Here is a 23,394-nt window from a genome sequence, read left to right as displayed (position 1 = left end):
TTCAAAAAAATGTGAATCACAAAACACTGTTTTTGTTTACATTTCCCTATTTATGTCAACCAATTCCTTTATCATCTTACATTGCTTGAAATCACATTTTATAATCTCTCTTTAACTTATTACCACAGGTCAGTATTAGATAGTAATAATTTCATTCTAGAACATCCTGGTATAAGAGGAAAAGAAGGATCTTGGAAACAATTCATTTCCATCCTGGTATAAGAGGAAAAGAAGGATCTTTTAAACAATTCATTTCCATCAATAATGGTGTGAAAAAAAGTGCCCTACCTACAACACCTGCGACCAAATGCAAGTGTGCTCTGAGAGCAACTGAAACAAATTAACTGTGTCAACAGAGACCTCACGCTAACATTACCAAGAATGCAGCTCACAGAAAACTTGAGATTGATAGTAGAAGTGGCACTCGCCATAGATAGAAGGCTGTCCATGGATAACTGGAAATGCCTGATGAATGACAAGCTTACCTTCATCTGATCACTGTCAGACAGACTGCACATAGATACCATGAAACCTGGAACTGTACCAGGCCAGCCTCTGCTTTCTTGCTCAAAGAGTTTCCAAGTTCAATCCTGCTGTGTGGTACTTTGAGGGAGTGTCATCTGGCGTAGCCTTGGATTGAACCAATACCTTCCGAGAAAACATTTAGTAGATGGAAAATCTGCTAAACCCATTATATATATATATATATATATATATATATATATATATATATATATTGATAGAAAAGGTAAGGCAACAAAAGAAAGAAAGAGACCTCGATATTATGTAAATAGAGGAATTTATCTGTAAATAATATGTGACAATTATTCGGCAGCCATGATAAAACCCTGAGTTTCCGACATGGCTTCCGAAACTCAGAGTTTTATCATGGCTACTGAATAATTGTCACATATTATTTACAGATATATATATATATATAGCGCAGGAGTGGCTGTGTGCTGTGTGGTAAGTAGCTTGCTTACCAACCACATGATTCTGGGTTCAGTCCCACTGCGTGGCACCTTGGGCAAGTGTCTTCTACTATAGCCTCGGGCCAACCAAAGCCTTGTGAGTGGATTTCTAGACAGAAACTGAAAGGAGCCCATCGTATATATATATATATATATATATATATATATATAAAACAAATAATAAATGAGTATATGCATATATACGTACAGGTATGTGCATACCTATGTCTACCTGTATATATAGGTGTATATCTGGGTACAGGACATTGCAAACAAAACGTAGACAAGAAAATAATAATAACCAGAGTACAGAAAACACACAAGCCACATAGAGAACATTTTCCTTCATCAGCTGCCCACATTTTAACATTGGCGTTTCGAAGAGTTGGGCAGGACGCATCTTTAAAATGGCTCTTCCCATGGACTGCAAATTAAATTTGTATACACAAATTAAACCTGTGCCATGGAGGAATGTAGTGGCAGACAAAAAACAAGACAGGAAAACAAATGGAAAAGAAAACAAGACAGGAAAACAAACGGAAAAGAAAACAAGACAGGAAAACAAACGGAAAAGGCTATGCGGCCAGACGTGAAAAATTATGTGTATATGAATGCTGTGAGGCATGAACTGAAAGCCAGGACGAAGTAAGTTTGCGTGTTTGCTCGGTGATAGCCAAGGAAGAAAATGATTAGTGACTGGAAGCATGTGACCAGGGAGGGGTAAGGAAGAGAGAGAGTGGTAGAGGGAGAAACAAGGGAAGGAAGTAGAAGAATAGGTGAGCAACGAGAGAAAGAGAGGAAGAGAGAAATATAGTAGTGACAGAAGGAAGAATGAGAGGGGAAAGAGAGAGATATAGTAGTAACAGAAGGAAGAACGAGAGGGGTAAAGAGAGATATGTAGTAGTAACAGAGGAAGAACGGGAGGGGGAAAAAGTGATAGAGAAAGAGATAGAGTAGCGTCAGAAAATATAAAGTTGAAAAAACTACTTACAACAGGGATGACGCAGGCGTTCGATCATGTAAAACAAATAATAAATGAGTATATGCATATATACGTACAGGTATGTGCATACCTACGTCTACTTGTATATATAGGTGCATATCTGGGTACAGGACATTGCAAACAAAACGTAGACAAGAAAATAATAATAATATATATATATATATATATATGTATGTATGTTTGTGCATCTGTGTTTGTCTCCCCAATATCGCTTGACAACAGTGTGTTTACATCCCCATAACTGAGCAGTTCGGCAAAAAGGAACAATAGAATAAGTACTAGGCTTACAAAGAATAAGTCTTGGGCTCAATTTGCACGACTAAAGGCGGTGCTCCAGCATGGCTGCAGTCAAATGACTGAAACAAATAAAAGAATAAAAGAATATATATATTTGTGTGTGTGTGTGAGAGAGAGAGAGAGAGAGAGAGAGAAAGAGAGAATTTTTTATATACTGGTGTAAACCAGTGCATCAAATTACATCCCTTTATTTTAAAAAAAAAGGGTAAAAACTTGGGCTTTCAATAAATAGAAGCAGATAAGTATCAGACTGAGAAAAATACTAATATCATTATCATCAACTAAGACTCTTGTAGGCACTGCCTCAGCACACCCACAACTCAATTACTAAAAGCAGTGAAAGAACATAAAATAATACCAAAAAATGTTATTTGCACTTTGTACAGTGAGATCTGAAACAATAATCTGCATATCTATTCTTAATACATTCCTGCAGACTCAAATGCAAACATACTAGTCACTGTTGTATACATCACAGAACAACTTCTCCCTTTTACGATAAAAAAAGTGTTCATAACACACTTGGCTGATTGGTGTAAGGGATTCTGGGATAACTGTGTTTCAACATATTGTGTCTTATCAGCCAGAAGTTGGCAGATAACAGTGCTGATCAGAAAATAAGTTGTTCGCTGAAATTATAAACAAAGTCACTGGCTTGTTTAGGCTAAAAAAATCCTGGGTATTTCTGGCTTATGTGACACATGTTGAAATACTGGTATCCTAGAATCCCTTGCACTAACGAGCTTAGTGTATTATGAACACACTGTCATCTGTCATCATAAAAGGAAGAAGTTGTTTTCCTGTGACATACACAATAGTGACTAGCATATTTGCATTAAAAATAAATATGCAAGTTATTGTTGATATAAGATACTTAATAATGAAAAATTTTATTGGCAACTTTTTAATTTTCGATCAACACCACACACATACACATAAATGAGCCTTTGAAGGGTTACTCAGCCTATAAGAAATAGCAGTCAAATTTTCCCCAAATTACATGTTATTAGAAAAATAAATAAATAAATAAATAAATGAATAAACATATTTTTCAGTCTTAGATACAAAGAATTCCTATCCAAGATGCAGGCCTAGGCATGGTTTTATTTAGAAAACCACCCACTTGCCCATGCATATACGTCAGTTCACTCTATGCCACCAATGTTGTCTAAGAAAAAGGCAAAGGTTAATGTAGTGTGGCACCAGTGTCATTGCAGATGTTGCCATCAGACACCACAAAGCATTTTATGCAGCACTCTAACAATTCCGTTGATACTCTCATACTCTGACTGGCATGTTATTAATCAACCTCAAAAAGATGAAGAGCAAAGTTGACTTCAGTGGGATTTGAACTTACAGCACAGAGAGTCAGAGCAAATACTGTAAGGCACTCTATTCAGTGCTCTAATGCAGGGGTTTTCAAACTGTGGTCCGCGGACCAAAGGGGGTCCGCAAGGACAAGACAGGGGGTCCATGGACAGAAAATACTTTTTATGGGCAATTTGATTTTATATATATTTTTTAATCGAAATCTTTTAATTGACAATAAACCTATTTGTTAAATACTGTTAAATAAATAAATGTAAAAATATATGCTAAGGTAAAGCCTGAAATATAAAGGGGTCCGCAAGTCAAAAAGTTTGAAAACCCCTGCTCTAATGATTCTGCCAATTCATCATTTTAGAGACACTCAATAAAAGACAGGATGGTCATACCTTCTGTTATAAGTACGCTTGATTTTTGCTACCCTAGGGCTAAATAACAACGATAACAACATAGATATATCTATGTGGTTAAATCTCTATTAAGGCCAAGTCTTGTTGAGATTCATTTTGCTTTTCATCTTTCCATGGTTAATAAAAATTAGTATCAATAGTATATTGTATAGAGGTTGATTCAATCAATTCTTTGCTGCATATTTATGACCCAGACCTAAAGTTTGAAATGTGTGAGCATCTCACATAATATAATACAGTAAGATGTAAAACTTTTATTTAACTGAGACTATATATGCAATCAGAAGACAAAAAAATTTCGTCTAAGAATGTTTAAAATATAAAAGCAAACAAGGGAGATAATGCCAATAATATCAACCAATTAAAATTTTCAGAAAATAAAGAGGCACAGGCTTGGTTGTGTAGCAAGAAGCTTACTTCCCAACCACATGGTCCTAAGTTCAATCCCATTGCATGGTACCCTGGGCAAGTGCCTTCTACTATAGCCCTGAGAAAGCTTTATGAATGGATTTGGCAGGCAGAAACTGAAAGAAACTTGTGTGTATATATATATAAGTGTGAGTGTGCGTGTGCATGTATCACCGTATTCTAGCTCTGACATCACATGATATTTGTAAAGCAAGTGTCATTGTAATGCAAGTGGTGTCCTTTGTTTTCAATATTTTGTGATGACATGTCTGGTGTTGGGGAAATATTATCATGCTTGGAAACAGATGGGGGTGCTGGCATCAGAAAGAGCATCCAGCAGTAGAAAATCCATCCCAACAAATTCAATCCGACTCATGCAGGCATGGAAAAATAGATATGAAAGCAATGATGATGATGATGATGATGATGATGACAGATGATGCTGATAAGAATGCTTTTTGTTTTCAAAGCCAGCTAGTGAAAGCAATGGATTCTTAATAAGTCTGCTTAGTAAATTATAGTCTATTCAGTTAGCAAGTGATTGCTATATATAGGAACAGAGGCAATGTAATGATGTTAGTTATGAATATAAACATTAAAGCTGAGATGAAAAAAAAAATAAATAAATAAAAAAGAAACTCAGGGGAGCTTCCTGCATACTTCACATACCAGAGGGTTACACATATATGATATAGCAAGTTGAAAAACTTCAATCAACCAAAATTATCCAGGCAATTAACAAACAAAAACTCCCTGAATGAGTGATTACAATCTAAAACAATAAGCAGGGAATAATTCCAATAATATCAGCCAATCAAAATTTTTAATAAAGAAAGATGACATAGGAGTGAATTAGGTTGGCACTCCATCGGTTACGACGACAAGGGTTCCAGTTGATCCGATCAACGGAACAACCTGCTCGTAAAATTAACGTGCAAGTGGCTGAGCACTCCACAGACACGTGTACCCTTAACGTAGTTCTCGGGGGAGATTCAGCGTGACACAGAGTGTGACAAGGTTGGCCCTTTGAAATACAGGCACAACAGAAACAGGAAGTAAGAGTGAGAGAAAGTTGTGGTGAAAGAGTACAGCAGGGTTCGCCACCACCCCCTACCGGAGCCTCGTGGAGCTTTAGGTGTTTTCGTTCAATAAACACTCACAACGCCCGGTCTGAGAATCGAAACCGTGATCCTACGAACGCGAGTCTGCTGCCCTAACCACTGGGCCATTGCGCTTCCACGAGTGAATTAGAAATCAGTACTTTTATTGCTGGGAAGGCAGTAGAGATAGGAGTGAGGCAAGAGGGTTATCTCACTAAATGTATAGTTTTGTTTCATTTTTATGCCCCTTTCTTCATGACAGTTCAGGTTAGACAAGTATATTGTTGAGGCATTGTTTTGCAGTCAGATGTCCTGCCTGCTGAAAACCCTTAACTGTTTTTCAATTGAGTGCACAAGCTATTGGTAGAAGCAGTATGTAATATTCGGAACACCTTGAAGAACTTCAGCTTCTAGATACATATTATATTATAAATCCTTTAAAGCATATATTATATTATATATTAATTATTAATATAATGTTAAAATAATATTATAGATACTAAATCATAAAATTAATATTGACATTTGATTTTACAATATATTTTTTACTGTTTCCCTACAAATTTGAATTTCTAAAATTTACTTTTACTCTTTTACTCGTTTCAGTCATTTGACTGAGGCCATGCTGGAGCACTGCCATTAGTCAAGCAAATCAACTCCAGGACTTATTATTTGTAAGCCTAGTACTTATTCTATCGGTCTCTTTTGCCAAACTGCTAAGTTATGGGGACGTAAACACACCACCATCGGTTGTCAAGCGATGTTGAGGGGACAAACACATACACCCACATAATATATATACATACATATATACGACGGGCTTCTTTCAGTTTCTGTCTACCAAATCCACTCACAAGGCTTTAGTTGGCCCAAGACTATAGTAAAAGACACTCGCCCAAGGTGCCACGCAGTGGGAATGAACTCGGAACCATGTGGTCGGTAAACAAGCTACTTACCACACAGCCACTCCTGCACCTGTGTATGATGCTTACAGTACCTAGGTTTCCCAAGTGGTCACCCATCTAAGTACTCACTAGGGTCGATGTTGCTTAACTTCGGTGATCAGACGAGAACCGGTGCTTTTAACTTCCATTATTTTATTTCCAGGTCATGTCACCTGTAGCCAAACTGCCCAACAAGATCCAGGGGAAGGAACAAGCCTACCTTGAGACTCTGCTGCCAACAGTTGCTGTGATGATCTTTAGGTTCAACTGCAGCCCCATGGTTGACGCACTTTTGGCAGGCATCAACAAAAGGTTTAGGACCCTCCTGGAGGATGAGAAATGCCATCTGGCTGCTGCTCTCCATCCAGGTTTCGCCTCATCTGGTTGAATAAGTATGACAACACCAAAGTTGTCAAGGTGAAGAAAAACATGGAAGGTAAGGTTGAAGAGGCCATGAGACAGGAGTCTGATGAAGTGAGCAGCAACAGTGGAGACAGCAACAACAAAAAGTAGGAGGATGACTTCTTCAGTGGTGTCACCCAACCAAAAGAGAGCAGCAAGAGCCACAGGTCACTCAAGGACAAGGCCCAGAATTTGGTCAAGACTTGGTTGGAGACCATATCAAAGGACTTGCTGACAGATGCTGCTTTCTTGAGTGAGCAAGTGTTGGTGAACCTGTTCATTAAGTTCAACATAGCCATCCCCTCCAGTGCTGCAGTGGAGTGTTTGTTCTCAATGGGCAAATCTAAGAAAACTTTGACTTTGACTAGCTAATTTTCATGAAGGGCAACATGGATATCATGAACAAAATGGAGAATGAGAAAAAGAGGAAAAATTAAATTATGTTTATATTGTTTTTCATTTTTTTATTTTTATTTTTTTATGGCCACTTTATCAATAAACTTTTTTAGTTTAATACTGTGTTTCATTTAAGTTTTTTTTATATTTTTTTTACCCTTTTCTGGCTCTAAAAGCCTTTAAAAACCTTTTAAAAAGGGCCAAAACTATGAAATCAGCCTTTTTAAAGTCTTTTAAAAATTAAAACTATAAAATCAGCATTTTTTAACTCTAAAGCAAAAAAAAAAAAAAAAAAAAAAACTAGTCTTTTGGTTCTAAAGTCCTTAAAAAGGCCAAAAGCAGGCTGATCTTATAGTTTTGGCACTTTTTAAAAGTGTTTTTATGTGGATTTAGAGCAAAAACTGATTTTCTGATTTTTCTATAATAAAAATTAACGTTAATGGTTTATCAATAACTTCCATTACATTTTTAAAGAATTAACTGATTAACGGTCATCAAAGTTAACTTTTTGGTTAATGGATTAATAGTTAACAAAGTTAACTTTTCAATTAACGGTGCCCACCTTTGGTAAGTAGTGCGATTTAATGCTCATTCTACATCCAAATGCTTGCAAACTCAAAAGCTGCTCCTCCACAATCTTTTGATAGTTGTTAGCTTTCCTGTTTCCAAGGAAATTCCACACCACATCAGAGAAGGCATTCCAAGCTCTAGCCTCCAACAAACACACTCATTGTTGTAATGAAATGTAGATCCCTAAGGAGTGTTCTTATTTGAGGTCCATGAAATATTCCTGCCTTCTTCTCATCACTGAGACTTGGAAAGGTTGTACATATATATCTGTAGCAGTCTCCACTGTGATCAATTGCTTTAATGAACTGCTTCATCACACCAAGTTTCAATACAGATTTTGCAAACTTTATGAGAAGCCCAGGTTTTGTTCTGGTCTTCAAGTGTTACTTTGAAGTAAGCAAGATACACCTTCTTGACAAAGTTATTAATGTTTGCGCCTTTGAGCCTGTGAAGTTTTCACAGACGTAACAGAAGATATCGGGGTCATTACAGCACGTCCTTCTTTTTGATGTTGTATCCATAACTAGATCACAGTAGTTCAGTTCACAAGTGAAAAGAAGAAGGGTTTTACAGCAAAACTCAGCTTGTACATATTCAAAATTAGCATGACAATCCAGCCAAAATTCTCGCAAATAGTGGTGTAAAGTTAACTTTTGCTATGCTCCAGGTAAATAAAGATATATACCGATGGCACAAAAATGTGATGTGATAGAACAAAGCTGAGGTTAATTTTTGATTCAACACTCTATGCCAGAAAATTTTATATTGTTGACCAGTGTATTTTTAAAAAATAATTGAAATAATTGAAATATTTGAAATAATTGAAATATTTAGTGTATAATTATATTTTGAATTTTTTTTTATTAAACGTTTTTGTTACATGTATTAACTAAATACACAATTTGAAAAATAAACACAAAATATAGCTCAACAAACAAAAATAGAGCATAATATAAGTTGAAACTCAACACAGATTATAACCAACCAAACACACTGAACTAAGTAAAACGAGATGAAATATTTCATTTAATGTAAGTAAAATGTTAACAGGCTGCAATGGGAATTCATGTAGTATATTACTGGTATTTATGATTATGCATTACAGAAGAGGGGAGGGGAAGATTTTATCATCAAACAGCAAGAATATGGAAGATAGGTAAAGACAAGAATAAAAAATTTTAAACGTAATGTAATTGCATAAAAGAGAAATGAGAGACTGAAAAAAAAAACAGACGAATATAGAAACAGGGCGCAGGGATATGAGTGTTATACTTCCGCTTTGGTTTGTTATGTCTGGAACCAACAGGAAAAAGAAGGTAAATAAGGAAAACAGATGAAAACAAAAAGGAAGATGAAAAGAAAATTTATGTAGAAAGAAGGAAGAAACTAATTCAAAAGGGAAGATAAAATACATTTGTCTTGAGAAAAGAATAAGATATGATATACTATTAGATGGAAAGAGAGTGAGAGAGAAAAATAGTAGAAAGAAAGAAAGTAGTAGTAGTAGTGGTGGTGGTGGTGGTAGTGGTGATAGAAGAAGAAGAAGAGAATTAGTAAAAGACAGTGGTAAGAATACAAAGAGGGGTAACGTTAAGAACGGGAGAGTATTACAGAAGGAATAATGTCAAAAGAGGGTGGGTAATACAGAAAGAATAATGTAAAGAAAGGGGGAGTAGTACAGAAAAAGTAATATTAAAACAGAGTGAGTAATGTTAAAGAGAGGGATGGGATGCAGAGAGAAATGACATGGTAACAGAGCAAAGAGGGAGAGGAAAAGGTCAACAGCAGTTCAAATAAAGTCTAACGTGTATTCTGTAATAAAGTGAGTGAAGTGAGAGACTAAAAGCCTATTCACGTGGCTCTCGTTTTGTGTATACTCTGACAAAAATAAAGAGGAAAAAGCCAACGTCACGCATTTTGGAAAAGACACGATAACAAGACAAACAACAGCAAACATATAAACGAACTTTATATATTTTCTGAAATGTCGTCGTCAGTTGACAGCAAGATGGACCTGAAGGCTGGACATCCACCTGCAGGTAAATAAATAAATAGAATTATTATTATTATGGTTTATTATCCCGTCTGGGTTTTTTGCTGCAGTCAAAGTACTGTGATCGATTCAATCAATTTATGCCCGCCTCCCCCAAAAATGTGGCTTTGTGCCAATGTTAGAATTCATTATTGTTTTTATTTCTGTTAGTGAAATTCTGAGAGCGAAAAATTACTTAGCAAAACCTTGAGGCAGTGTATTATAACGCAATTTAATAATTTGTTCACTGAGTAAACATTAGGGTTATCCTTCATAAAACGGTTGGTAAACTCAGAAAATAAAATAACAGAAACCAGAAAGCATTGCTGCAGTCAAGTTACTTGTGGTCGATTCAATCAATTTCTGCCCGCCTCCCAAAAATGTGACTTTGTGCCAATGTTAGAATTCATTATTATTGTTTTTATTTCTGTTAGCGGAATGCTGAGAGTAAAAAAATCACTTATTAAAACCTCGAAACTGTATTATAACGCAATTTAATAATTTGTTAACTCAGTAAACATGTGAGTGGTCCTTCATAAAACGGTTGTAAACTCAAAATGAAATACAATTCTTCATAAAACGGTTGTAAACTCGAAATAAAAAACAATCAGAAACCAAAATGCATTACAAGCAACGAATGTCATTAAATTGCTTAAAGAAACCAACAATAATACTTCTTGCAAGCGTATTAAATCATGGTTTATTTAAAGTATAAAATATGTAAGTGTATGAAATAACATTGTTTGATCGATTGAAGTGATTGCACCTGATTCTTGTAGAGACCACAAAACAAGAAATTGTACTTGTAACCCCCCCAAAACAAAATATTTTTTATGATTACATATTTCGTATTTACAAACAAAATAAATCATTAAATGTGTACACATCGTTTGTGTTTGTATTGTAGTTTAGGTTTGAATTTTCTTGAAGGGTCATCCTATAACTAGCTTGTTTTTTACCCGAACAAGGAACATTAGCACACAGTAACGTCTCTGGGCCGTTCTTATTTTGCTGTCGAACCGATTTAACTGATGTTGGGCCCAGCCAAAGTCTTTTCACACCATTGCTTGAATAAGAAAATGAGTGTGCTTCTCTGTAGCCTCTCGATGTACTAGAAATAGTAACCGAATATCACTCAAATCACACCCCACGATCGTAGATAGTAAGATAGCATTGGATGATGTAGTCCCCATGCTGTACTTGATGGAAAACGGGGTGGTCATGGAGAGAACGCTATTGCTCATGTCTGCTCAGTCAAAGCCGAACAACGTTAAATATTTTCCTTTTAAAAGACAGCTTTGCCCTCTAAGCATCATTATTTACCCCTCCCCCATTTTGTTTTTGTTTATATTTTACCGATGATCATACGTTTACCTACATTATGTGACTAAATTCGAATGTCGTCATTATTTAGCATCTCCCCAGGTCAACTCGATTGTGCTGAAGTGAATAAACGACGTGTCAGTCATGATCAACGCATCTTATTTTCAGACGTATTCTGTCTGGACTATATTATACAATGTGTCCATTGTTTAGGATTACAGTTTGAAGGAAATTTCGTTTGGCTGCTGTTTCTAGCGGGGTCGAGCGACCACATAGTAACTTCTCTTGTTGGCTCGTTGAATATTTGTTTGGATGACTTCTTGTATGTTTGTAGATGAATTCGAACAGTTTTGCAGGATTTTGTGTAATATAAGAACGTCGATGTGTATCGTGCATACAAGATTGGTGTATTTTGAATATGTACATGAATATGGAACTTGAAAAAGTCCATGTAACTTGATATTCGAGAAGACACCACAGAGCTTAGAACGCATAAATCTAACCTAAATGGTTTATTTAGATATTAAAAATATCAACTAATCTATGTAAATTGTGTGTGTATAAAATGTAAAATATACATTAATGTATGTATACATACTGGCCTATTTTGAAACTCGATGTAAACATGCTTTAAAAAAAAAACCCGAACCTATTTATAACTAATTATTATTATTTTTTTGTTTAAAGGAACTTTAAAAACTGACCCATTTGTTTGTAATCATGTCCTTTCTTTTCCCTTATGTTGGTTAGATATAGCTTAAATATTATTAACTTCTACCTATTCATGATTGTTTTGCTTTTCCCTTTTAAAAAGTTCTCCCTCCATTAATGTAAACAATCGACATCTCTTTCACTCGGGCAAATGTTTGTGCATATTTTATTTTCTACCGAGTTTGTATGCTTATGTATTTATATAGTTTCCTTTCCATTGTTAATGAAGTATGAATTACGATATTTTAGCTTCGTTTGGTACAACGTTATGTATAGTTAACTGTGCAATATGTTACATGTTCGCCAGCATAAAACAAAAAGGAAACCGCCTTTGTACCACGTGGTTACAAGCTGACCCTCTTGTGAAAATTTACGTTAGAATATGTATTTAATATTTGTCAGATTTTTCGAAGTTAATACATTTGTTAGTATGGCTTTTTAAAAAATTTTGGCGAATTAAAGGAGGATTACTTTCTTGTCAACTTTTTTGAAGTTGTATAAGTGGATGCGTTTGTTTGTACTTTAGGTATATTTCTTTAACCAAGTCTTGGGCAAACTGCGGCCCGTGAGATTTTCTGAATGGTACGCCTAACGAAAAATTACGATGAATATCTTTTAATAGTGTGACCTGCCTCGAAAAAGGTTATCCATGTCTGCAACCTCTATTTAGTTGTATCTCTAATATTCACCGACAGTTAATTGTTCCAACATCTGTTATTTTAGATTGAGGATGCCTATCCTTACGTCACCCCTCAGGGAATATCCACTATTCGTCTTGACTCTCGCGCTCCCACAGCCAAGATGCAAAGGAAGATAATTTTCTTATCGCCAACCCCCGACAACTACTAGTAACCTCCTCTCGCATACGTATTCCTGATGGACACTGTCACATGTGGTCTCTTTCTCACAACCAAACCTAGCCTTTGCCAACTCATTCACCTTAGAAACACCTATCAGATCGTCCATCTACTGCTTAATCACGACTATTCGCCACGTACCCACATACTGTGCACCCCCACTTTGGATCTTTGGTATTTCAAACGTTGGCAAGCAATATACCGTCCCAAATCTCTCACGTGCACTTATAGGTGCAATAAACAGACAGAGAAGTGAATCTAACGGATTTTGTGTGTTATTTTAAATGGCTTATAAACACCTTCCACGCTGCAATTGTTTTCGTTCCAGCACACGATCTCAGATCAGGTCACTTGCTATGCAAGTGCATCTCCGTAATGGCCTATAACGTCTGAGAAAAATTATCCACTTTTACATAGACGGGTTTTATCTACCACTGTTAATTCCTATGTGCCTTCTTTCATCGCACAATGTACAAGCTCCCGAAACGACTGTCGATTCTTTTGGCTCCTTGTCAAAGGATTTCCAGCGACTTAACGGATTTTGCCCAGCTTTCATTCTTCAGTCATCTAAACCACTACTCTCGACTAGAAAGTCTTTTTTTCCCGCCAGCTTTGAGTTCTATTCTACACTGTATACACTGGACAAACCTCCTCGAACTTTCTTCACTCTACCATGCTTACCGCAACATATACTAGCAAATGCCAAGTGCAAGAATGTCTTCAGTTACTTCAAACCATCAAAGTTAGCCTCTTTCTTTGCTCTATCTGTGCATGGCTCAGTATTTAGAGCGTCATGCTCACAATCATGATGTTATGAGTTCGATTTCCGGACCGGGCTATGTGTTGTGTTCTTGAACAAGACACTTTATTTCATGTTATTCTAATTCACTCAGCTGTAAAAATGAGTTGTGACGTCACTGGTGCCAAGCTGTATCAGCCTAAGCCTTTCCTTTGGATAACACTGGTGGCGTGGAGAGGGGAGGCTGGTATGCATAGGCGAGTGCTGGTCTTCCATAAACAGCCTTGCCCAGACTTGTGCCTCGGAGGGTAACTTTCTAGGTGTAATCCCATATTCATTCATGGCTGAAGGGGGTCTTTACCCTTTATCTTTTCCAAACTCTTCGATATCTCTGCAGTGATCTATCCCAAGTTTTCAAGATGTGTAAGTGTGTACCATTCTTGAGAAGAGCAATTGCTCTGATTCTGTCAACTATTGATCTATAGTTCTCATTTCCAAAAAGTTTGATTGAAGCAATTGTTAATAATTATCTTCTCAGATATCATCAGTCTCTCTCTCCTTCACTTATGACTACCAATATATCTTCCATAAAACTAGAGCTACTGGAGATCTGCTTTCCTACATCACTAGTTATAATATTGTGATTTACATCAACAAAGCCTTTGGTAGTGTCAGGCAAATCTCTTAGCAAGGCTGCCTGTTTATAGGTTCCATATATTTCTCATCTCTTGATAGGAAGCACTTCCTTTGAGAGTGTACTGTGTCATAGTGTGTATTGCTGAAATTTTCTTTGGACCACACTCTGTCACTCTGGTGTGTGCCAAGGTTTGGTTATGTGACTCAAACTCTTCCTTCCTTACTTAAATGACCAAGTTACCAAAATCTCCAACAAAGACCAGCCTATTCCCTAACTTCTGCACACTGACTCCTTCCATATGCAGCCTAGCCAACTCGTGCTAAACTAGTTCTATTTTCATGAACATGTAAACTTTCTCTAAATGCACAAGGACACAGTGTACATATCAAGGCAATATCTTGTGTAACTTAACCTTTCTAGTCTGAGACAACATACAAGTAAAATTTTGAAAGTCACTACAAATGCTAGACTTCACAATCTTTAATAATCTGTCCTGGCAGTTATCTTTTCATGACATGGTAAAATCTTAATTCCAAAGACTAACCTTGCTTCTTAAAGTCAGAAAATACTTCAGCCTTGGATAATTGTTGTCTCTACAAAACTTAAATCAGATCCAGAGTGAAATACTTCTCCAATATCTGGTGCTGCCACTACTCATATGAATATTGTACACCATATCCCTAAAAAGAGCCACATGACTGATTGGTATCATCATCATCATCATCATCATCATCGTTTAACGTCCGCCTTCCATGCTAGCATGGATTGGACGATTTGACTGAGGACTGGTGAAACCGGATGGCAACACCAGGCTCCAATCTAATTTGGCAGAGTTTCTACAGCTGGATGCCCTTCCTAACGCCAACCACTCAGAGAGTGTAGTGGGTGCTTTTACGTGTCACCCGCATGAAGGCCAGTCAGGCGGTACTGGCAAGGGCCACGCTCAAAATGGTGTCTTTTATGTGCCACCCGCACAAGAGCCAGTCCAGGGGCACTGGCAACGATCTCGCTCGAAAATCCTATGAAGGCCAGTCAGGTGGTACTGGCAATGGCCACGCTCAAAATGGTGCATCTTATGTGCCACCCGCACAAGAGCCAGTCCAGGGGCACTGGCAACGATCTCACTTGGTCTCACTTGGCTTGCCGGGTCTTCTCACACATAGCACATTTCCAAAGGTCTCAGTCAGTAGTCATCGCCTCAGTGAGGCCCAATGTTCGAAGGTCTTGCCTCACCACCTCAGCCCAGGTCTTCCTGGGCCTACCTCTTCCACGGGTTCCCTCAACTGTTAGGGTGTGGCACTTTTTCACGCAGCTATCCTCATCCATTCTCACCACATGTCCATACCAGCGCAATCGTCTCTCTTGCACACCACAACTGATGCTTCTTATGTTCAGCTTTTCTCTCAAGATACTTACACTCTGATGGGTAAGACATTTGCCTAAGGTGTCACACAGCGAGACTGAACCCAGAACCATGTGGTTTGGAAGTCTGGAAGCAAGCTTCCTGACACAGCCATATCATATATATATATATGTATATATATATTTATGTGTGTCTGTCTGTGTTTGTCCCCCCATTATCATTCGACGACCAGTGTTGGTGTCTCCATAACTATTTACTTCGGCAAAAGAGACCAATAGAATAAGTACTAGGCCTACAAAGAATAAGTCCTGGGGTCGATTGGTTTAAGTTAGTGCTCCAGCATGGCCACAGTCGAAATGAAGGAAAGAATAAAGGAAGACATACAAATATATACATCACCATTATCATTATCATCATCATTTAAAGACTGCCACCTATGCTGGCATGGGTTAGACAATTTAACTGGAGCTGGCATACACTATTGTCTGCTTTGACATGGTTTCTACAGCTGAATGTTCTTCCTAATGCCAACCACTTTACAGAGTGGACTGGGTGCTTTTTATCACCATCTGTGTATTATGCTATAACTATATATACTGCTGAAAGGCATGATGCTGTGGTTTTCATCTGAGAGATAATCTCTTCATGGGCATGTTATATTAAATGTTCAATACATATAAAAGCAAGGCCAACATCTTTGCAGCAGTGAAGTTACCAATTGTATTGGAAGAGAAAAGGTAGATTTTTTTCACCTTTTCAACTAGTTCATAATAGCATCTGCCAGCCCAGCCCAAGACAAAATACTCTTGTCTCCCCTACTTTCATGGTTCATATTGTTTGTTCCCCAGGTCCTGTTCTCACCATTTTCCTCATTTCTTTCACCCCAGAGCATGAATACTTTGATATACTCTCCTTGGTTTCATTGGGTGTAGAGGTGGGGGTGGTGCAGAAATCCTGACACTGGTCTATTCTGCTAATTAAGTTATTAAAAAGAAAAATTATTTAACATAATATTGATTATTAATCTTTGATAGTGAGAACAGAAAGAAAAAAATATTGGATTTGTTGTATTTTGCTATTCAGTATAGTAACTCATTATTCTGAGTGTAAACATCATTGGCAATTGACTTCCTTTCATTCTCTAAGGTCAATAAAAAGATAGGTACTAACAAAGGAGGTGGTGGAATAGAGAAGTTTCCAAGTGTGGCATTTAAACTACACTCAGTGTGTGTGTGTGTGTGTGAAAGCAACATCTGCTTTTGGTTTTTGATGTTTGTTTACAGTGAAATTTAAATATTAGTTGAGTCTTTTCAGGTTGTGATTCTCATAAGGTAACAGCACTGTTTCAAGTCAATAAGAAAGAGCACTTCTTAGTTGTTTGACTGCTTAGAAACTGCAGCCAAATCTCAAATCATTCTCTACTGTTTTCAAAAGAGGAAAGATACAATGGACAAATTAGCCCTTGAATAAACAAAATGATAGTCCTCTCTAGGATGTTTTTCATTACAAAATCTGCTCTGTCAGAGCCAAACTGGAGTTTGGCAACAATGGCAGTGGTGTTATTTTATTTGCAGGCTAATAAAGGAACTTCTATGCAGTGAAAAAGGAAAGATAAAAGTGGTCGTCTTTGGAACATCTTTGAAGATAGATCAGAGCTTATATGGGGCTAATTGATTCAGCTCTTTACTCTTTTACTCCCATTTACTTGTTTCAGTCATTTGACTGTGGCCATGCTGGAGCACCACCTTTAGTCGAGCAAATTGACCCCAGGACTTATTCTTTGGAAGCCTAGTACTTATTCTATCGGTCTCGTTTGCCGAACCGCTAAGTTATGGGAACGTAAACACACCACCATCAGTTCTCAAGTGATGTTGGAGGGACAAACACAGACGCACAAACATGTACACATACATATATATATATATATATATATACATATATACGACGGGCTTCTTTCAGTTTCCGTCTGCCAAATCCACTCACAAGGTTTTGGTTGGCCCGAGTCTATAGTAGAAGACACTTGCTCAAGGTGCCACACAGTGGGAATGAACCCGGAACCATGTGGTTCGTAAGCAAGCTACTTACCACACAGCCACTCCTGCGCTGTATATTTTGATTATCTATTACTTCTTGCTACTGTAACATATTCCATTGTTTTTCAACTCAGATATATTTGAAAATGTACATCATCATCATCATCACTGTCGTCATTTAAATGTATTCGTTTTTGTGCTTGCTTAGATCAGATGTGAGTATATTTTAGCAGAGTTTTCTATGGCCAGATGCCCTTCCTGATGCCAACCCCCACCTGTTTCAAAGTCAGGTAACAATCTCCCAGTCTATCAAACAGCCTGGACATGTTTATGGGGAGAACCAGATAAGTGTTTTTGTTTACAAAGATCTTGCAACATGTCAAGAAGTTTTGAACATGTTCTCATGACTATATTAGGGTTAACTTCATTGATATTATTCTTGATTTAAGTAATGAGCTATATCAGCCTTATCATAAACCCAATGAGTGCCTAAGATATGTAGTGAATCATCCCATAAATAATGTGGGTTTTTTTCAAGTGTATGAACTAAAAGTCAGAGAGGGATGAGATAAACTACCTACATCAACTTGCTATAAAAGCAGGTAGTAATTTTACCTTGTCCTTATTCTTAGTGCAAGTTTTGAAAAGTGCAATTCGATTTTAAGTTATTTTTTCAAAGCTATAATGGAAGTGACAAAGAAGCATATTCAGCATATTTTGCTGTATGAGTTCAATAATGGCAACAACACAACAGAAAGTGTGAGGAATAAGACCTATTGAGGCAAGTGAAATCAAATCAAAATCGCTGACAGTACTGCCTGATTGGCACTTGTGCCAGTGGAACATTAAAAGCACATCTGAGTGTGTTCGTTGCCAAGGCCACGGATTGGCTTCCGTGCTGGTAGCACGTAAAAGCACCATTCGAGCGGGATCGTTGCCAGCGTCGTCTTACTGGCACATATGCTGGTGGCACGTGCAAAACAACATTCAAGCGTGGTCATTGCCAGTGCCACTGCACTTGCTCCAGTGTAAGTAGCACGTAAAAAACACCTTTTGACCGTGGTCATTGCCAGAACCGCCTGGCTGGCTCTCGTGCCAGTGGCACATAAAAGCACCCACTACACTCTCGGAGTGGTTGGCGTTCGGAAGGGCATCCAGCTGTAGAAACTTTGCCAGATCAGATTGAGCCTGGTGCAGCTTTCTGGCTCACCTGTCCTCAGTCAAGCCATCCAACCCATGCCAGCATGGAAAGCGGACGTTAAACGATGATGATGATACAGTTTCATATTTAAGAGATGAGGAATTATGTACATTATTTATATTTGACGGATATCTGTAGTCATCTTGTTTGTTGCCCATAGGCATATAGCGTAGTGGTTAAGAGCGTGGGCTACTAACCCCATGTTTGATTCCAGGCAGTGACCTGAATAATAATCATCATCATCGTTTAACGTCCGCTTTCCATGCTAGCATGGATTGGACGATTTATTTATTGGGACTGGTGAACCAGATGGTTACATCAGGCTCCAATCTGATTTGGCAGTGTTTCTACAGCTGGATGCCCTTCCTAACGCCAACCACTCCGAGAGTGTAGTGGGTGCTTTTACGTACCACCGGCACGAAAATGATAATAATAATATCGAAAAATACCTTAGGAATGAGAACCCAGGTTCGAAATTTCCCCAAGACACCTGATGAAGGCTAGAAGGTATATCAGCTGAAACATTGTGTTAGCAACAAACAAGATGAGAACAAATATCCGTTAAATGTAAATAATGTAAATAAATAATGGACGATGATGATGATTTTGGGGAATTGGACAATAAGCATAAGCCAGTGTCAACGGTGGTTCCAGAAATTAAGAGCCGGAAACTACAGCCTAGAAGATGAGCCTCATCTTGGAAGATCTGTAGAGCTCGATGAGGCTGTTCTGCAAACCCTGGTGGAACAAAATCCCATCATAACTGTTGAGGAACTTGCAGAGAAGCTTGGATTTGGTCATTCAATCATCCATCAATATCTGCATGCCATTGGAAAAGCCAGCAAATTGGGTGAATGGGTTCCTCACAAACTTTCCGAGTCTAATTGCACACAGAGAGTGAATGTGTGCTCTTCTTTGCTGTCATATCTCATGAATGAACCTTTTTTTGACCAAATAGTGACTGGTGACAAGAAATGAGTTATCTATAAAAATGTCAAGTGTCAAAGACAGTGGGTAGGGAAAAGAGAAACACCAGCACCTCAGGCTAAAGAAAGTCTTCACCCACGTAAGGTGTTGCTATTTGTTTGGTAGGATATGAAAGGTTTAGTCCATTTTGAACTTTTAAATCCAAACCAAACAATAACAAAAGCTAGCAGCTTGAGTAGCTTAACTCTTTAGTCAAATGTAATGCTTATTTGTTCGCTTTATTTTGAATTATTCAAGTTCAAGAGGGGTGTCCACAATATTTACTTGTAACTTTGTTGATTTTTTACATACAGATTTGAAAATTTGTCAGTGGGTGCTTATATACCAGTGGTTTATATTTATGTAATTTTAGCTGATCTTTCTGAGTAAATTTGACTTTTATGGGCAGGTCAATTTAATTAACATTTGTAAAAGCAATAACCTTATGGATAAACATTAAAATTGAAATTCTTAATGCATCTTCCCTGTTTGATTTGTTACTAAAATTATCCCAGATGTCAGCCGCCAACAATTTTGCCACTTTTCAAGATATAATTAGTACAAGATTTTATTCTTTCTCTATATTTTATTCAAACATTTTCATTGAAAATAACATACAAAACTCTTTTACTAGTCAATATACCATTAATTATGTACTCTTATACAGTTTAATGAATACATTTACATAACAGAATGCATCTATTAAAAAAAAGCTCATTAACAGGCGAAATAAAGGTGAATACAGGTGTGTGACATACTGAAAATTTATATGTATTTCTCACTTTCACATGTTTGTAATAAAATGAAAGGTATATAACAAACAAAATGTAGTTATGCCATATTTTCTATCATGAAACTGTCCAAAGCACAAGGGCACTTTGCAAAACAATCCATATACCTAAAGAAATAAGTTGGAAGGGAACATATATACCAGTACAGGTACATACTGGTATGCATGTACATGGGCGCATGTACACACACACACATGTACAAACATAGGTATAAATTATATTTCAATTTAAGTTTATTTTATTCCATGAACAGGAATTGCATTTTCCTTTACTTTCTTTTATTCATATTAATTTACCCACATATAATATAACCCATTATTTATCATTATTACTATTACTATTATTGAATTGAAATAAAAGGAATAATTTTAATGCATGCATAGTAAACATGTTTATATATTCTGTATATTCCAAAAGTATCTTAATATAATCCTTACTGTACTCTGAAAATCCTGATGATTTTCCTTATAACATATTTAAAATGCAAAATTATATTTTGTAATTTCAATCTTATTTGAGAAATGAAATAATTGTTGGTTAATATGTTGATTAATTAATAAATTAGAATTTGTATCCATTAGATCTCATTGTTTTCTAACTATATATATAGATGTATATGTAAATATGCATACCAAAGTAAGTACATAAATGTGAGAAATACTGGAGGTAGAGTAACATGCTCTATTATTATTAAACCTGCAGAAATATCACAAAAAGCTACTACTCAGAGTTTCACATTCCCATTTGTCAGACAATCTAAACTGTCTCACAAACAGGAACGTGAAACTCTGAGTAGCAGTTTTTTTGTAATGTTTTTGCAGCTTTAATAATACTAAAGTATACAGTGTTGCCATTTAATTTAAGAACACCAGTATACTAATGTTAAAATGGCATTTTTTATATATTCACATTGTAAATTGTGAAGATGTATATCAAAATAAAGAAAATTTCACTAGCTTTAATATGGTATGCAACTTTACAGCATAACATCAACATATTAATTTTAAATTAAAAATAAACTTTATTTTGCATAATTTATGTTACCACTTAATTTAAGAACAATTTGCTTTTTTTTTTTGCCTTATTAAAGGTCGGGTAATTTGCATGTTGTTAACAATTTTAAAGTTACTGAATAGTTGTGATGGGTAAGAGACAAAACTTAACACCAGAAACCAAGGCGGGGATTGTTCAGCCACTACGTCAGTTTCATTGGATATTCTCCATGTTTCTTTTGGTCTACCACACTTCTGTTTCCCTTGAGGTATCCATTGGAGGGCTTGCATTGTAATGTTTTCTGCTCTTGATCTGGGTTTTGATAGGTTGCAGGCTCACCTTTCCCAACAAGGCTTTGTTTATGAGTCTGTCTTGCCACCTTTCCAACAAATTCTTCCTCGGATTCTTTTAAAATAAAATTAACTTTGTGGATAAGACAATATCACAAAAATTATCTCACACACTTTTTAAATATTAAAGAAGTATCTGATAAGGAGAATTTAACTTCAAATGCAAATCATATCATCATCATCATCATCGTTTAACGTCCGCTTTCCATGCTAGCATGGGTTGGATGGTTTGACTGAGGACTGGCAAGCCAGATGGCTGCACCAGGCTCCAATCTGATCTGGCAGAGTTTCTACAGCTATGCCCTTCCTAACGCCAACCACTCCTAGGGTGTAGTGGGTGCTTTTACATGCCACCGGCACGAGGGTCAGTCTGGCGGTACTGGCAACGACCACGTTCAAAAATGTATTTTTTATGTGCCACCTGCACAGGAGCCAGTTCAGCAGCACTGGCAACAACTTCGCTTGAATGTTTTTTCACATGCCATCGGCACAAGTGCCAGTAAGGCAACGCTGGAAATGATCACGCTTAAATGGTGCTATTTACGTGCCACTGGCACGGAAGCCAGACAGCTGCTCTGGCAATGATCACACTCGGACAGTGCTGTTAGAGCTCCACTGGCACAGATGCCAATGATTTCGATTTCGAACAATAACAAAAAATTTGCAATTTTATAAAATATATTGAGCCAATTTCTAAAGATATTTAATTACTTAAGTATGTAGTTCCTGATATATATAAATTTTTGGCTGTTGAGTTTGATGCAAATAACATAGAAAATGTGCAGGAAGAACTTAGCTGTTAAATTCTATTGTTGATGATTTACTGATGTAGATTATTGATTGTTTTAAATCACTAAAATTCCAATATGAGAAGAGTATTGAGTTCTGTTAAGTATCTACAACGGAGAGATGTTAGTCATATTTTAATTGTTCATGTTTGTGTTACGTCACTTTTTTTCATATTAAATCTATTTAAACAAGGATGACTAACAATCATCTCAATGACTTCCTTTGCTTAGCTAAATAGTATCATCATCATCGTTTAACATCTGCTTTCCATGCTAGCATGGGTTGGACGATTTGACTGAGGACTGGTGAAACCGGATGGCAACACCAGGCTCCAATCTGATTTGGCAGAGTCTCTACAGCTGGATGCCCTTCTTAACGCCAACCACTCAGAGAGTGTAGTGGGTGCTTTTACGTGTCACCCGCACGAAGACTAGTCAGGCGGTACTGGCAACGGCCACGCTCAAAATGGTGTATTTTATGTGCCACCCGCACAAGAGCCAGTCCAGGGGCACTGGCAATGATCTCGCTCGAAAATCCTACGAATGCCAGTCAGGCGGCCAAAATCACTGGAGATCCACAGTATCAAACTTCAACTTGAGCTCAATAATATCTGCTATCTAAAAAACCTTTTTGCTTTATTCTCTGTCATCATCATCATCGTTTAACGTCCGCTTTCCATGCTAGCATGGGTTGGACGATTGACTGAGGACTGGTGAACCAGATGGCTACACCAGGCTCCAATCTGATTTGGCAGATTGGAGCCTGGTGTATTAATTTGAAAA

The 23,394-nt window shown here is 37.1% G+C and overlaps 1 protein-coding gene across 1 annotated transcript in view; it reads left to right on the top strand.

The window, feature by feature from the left end:
* Window positions 1-9,581: 9,581 nt before the first annotated feature.
* LOC106870265 (death-associated protein 1) overlaps window positions 9,582-23,394 on the top strand; it is a 40,601-nt gene continuing 26,788 nt past the window's right edge. The window contains exon 1 of the mRNA XM_014916283.3: window positions 9,582-9,866. Coding sequence (XP_014771769.1) covers window positions 9,812-9,866 — 55 coding nt within the window. The 5' untranslated portion in view covers window positions 9,582-9,811. The remainder of the gene's footprint in view (window positions 9,867-23,394) is intronic.

This window comes from Octopus bimaculoides, chromosome 3 (genome assembly GCF_046866305.1).
Source record: "Octopus bimaculoides isolate indiv1 chromosome 3, ASM4686630v1, whole genome shotgun sequence".
Lineage (NCBI taxonomy): Eukaryota > Metazoa > Mollusca > Cephalopoda > Octopoda > Octopodidae > Octopus > Octopus bimaculoides.
The sequence above is the reverse complement of the archived record's forward strand: the minus strand, read 5'-3'. Positions and strand labels throughout refer to the sequence as shown.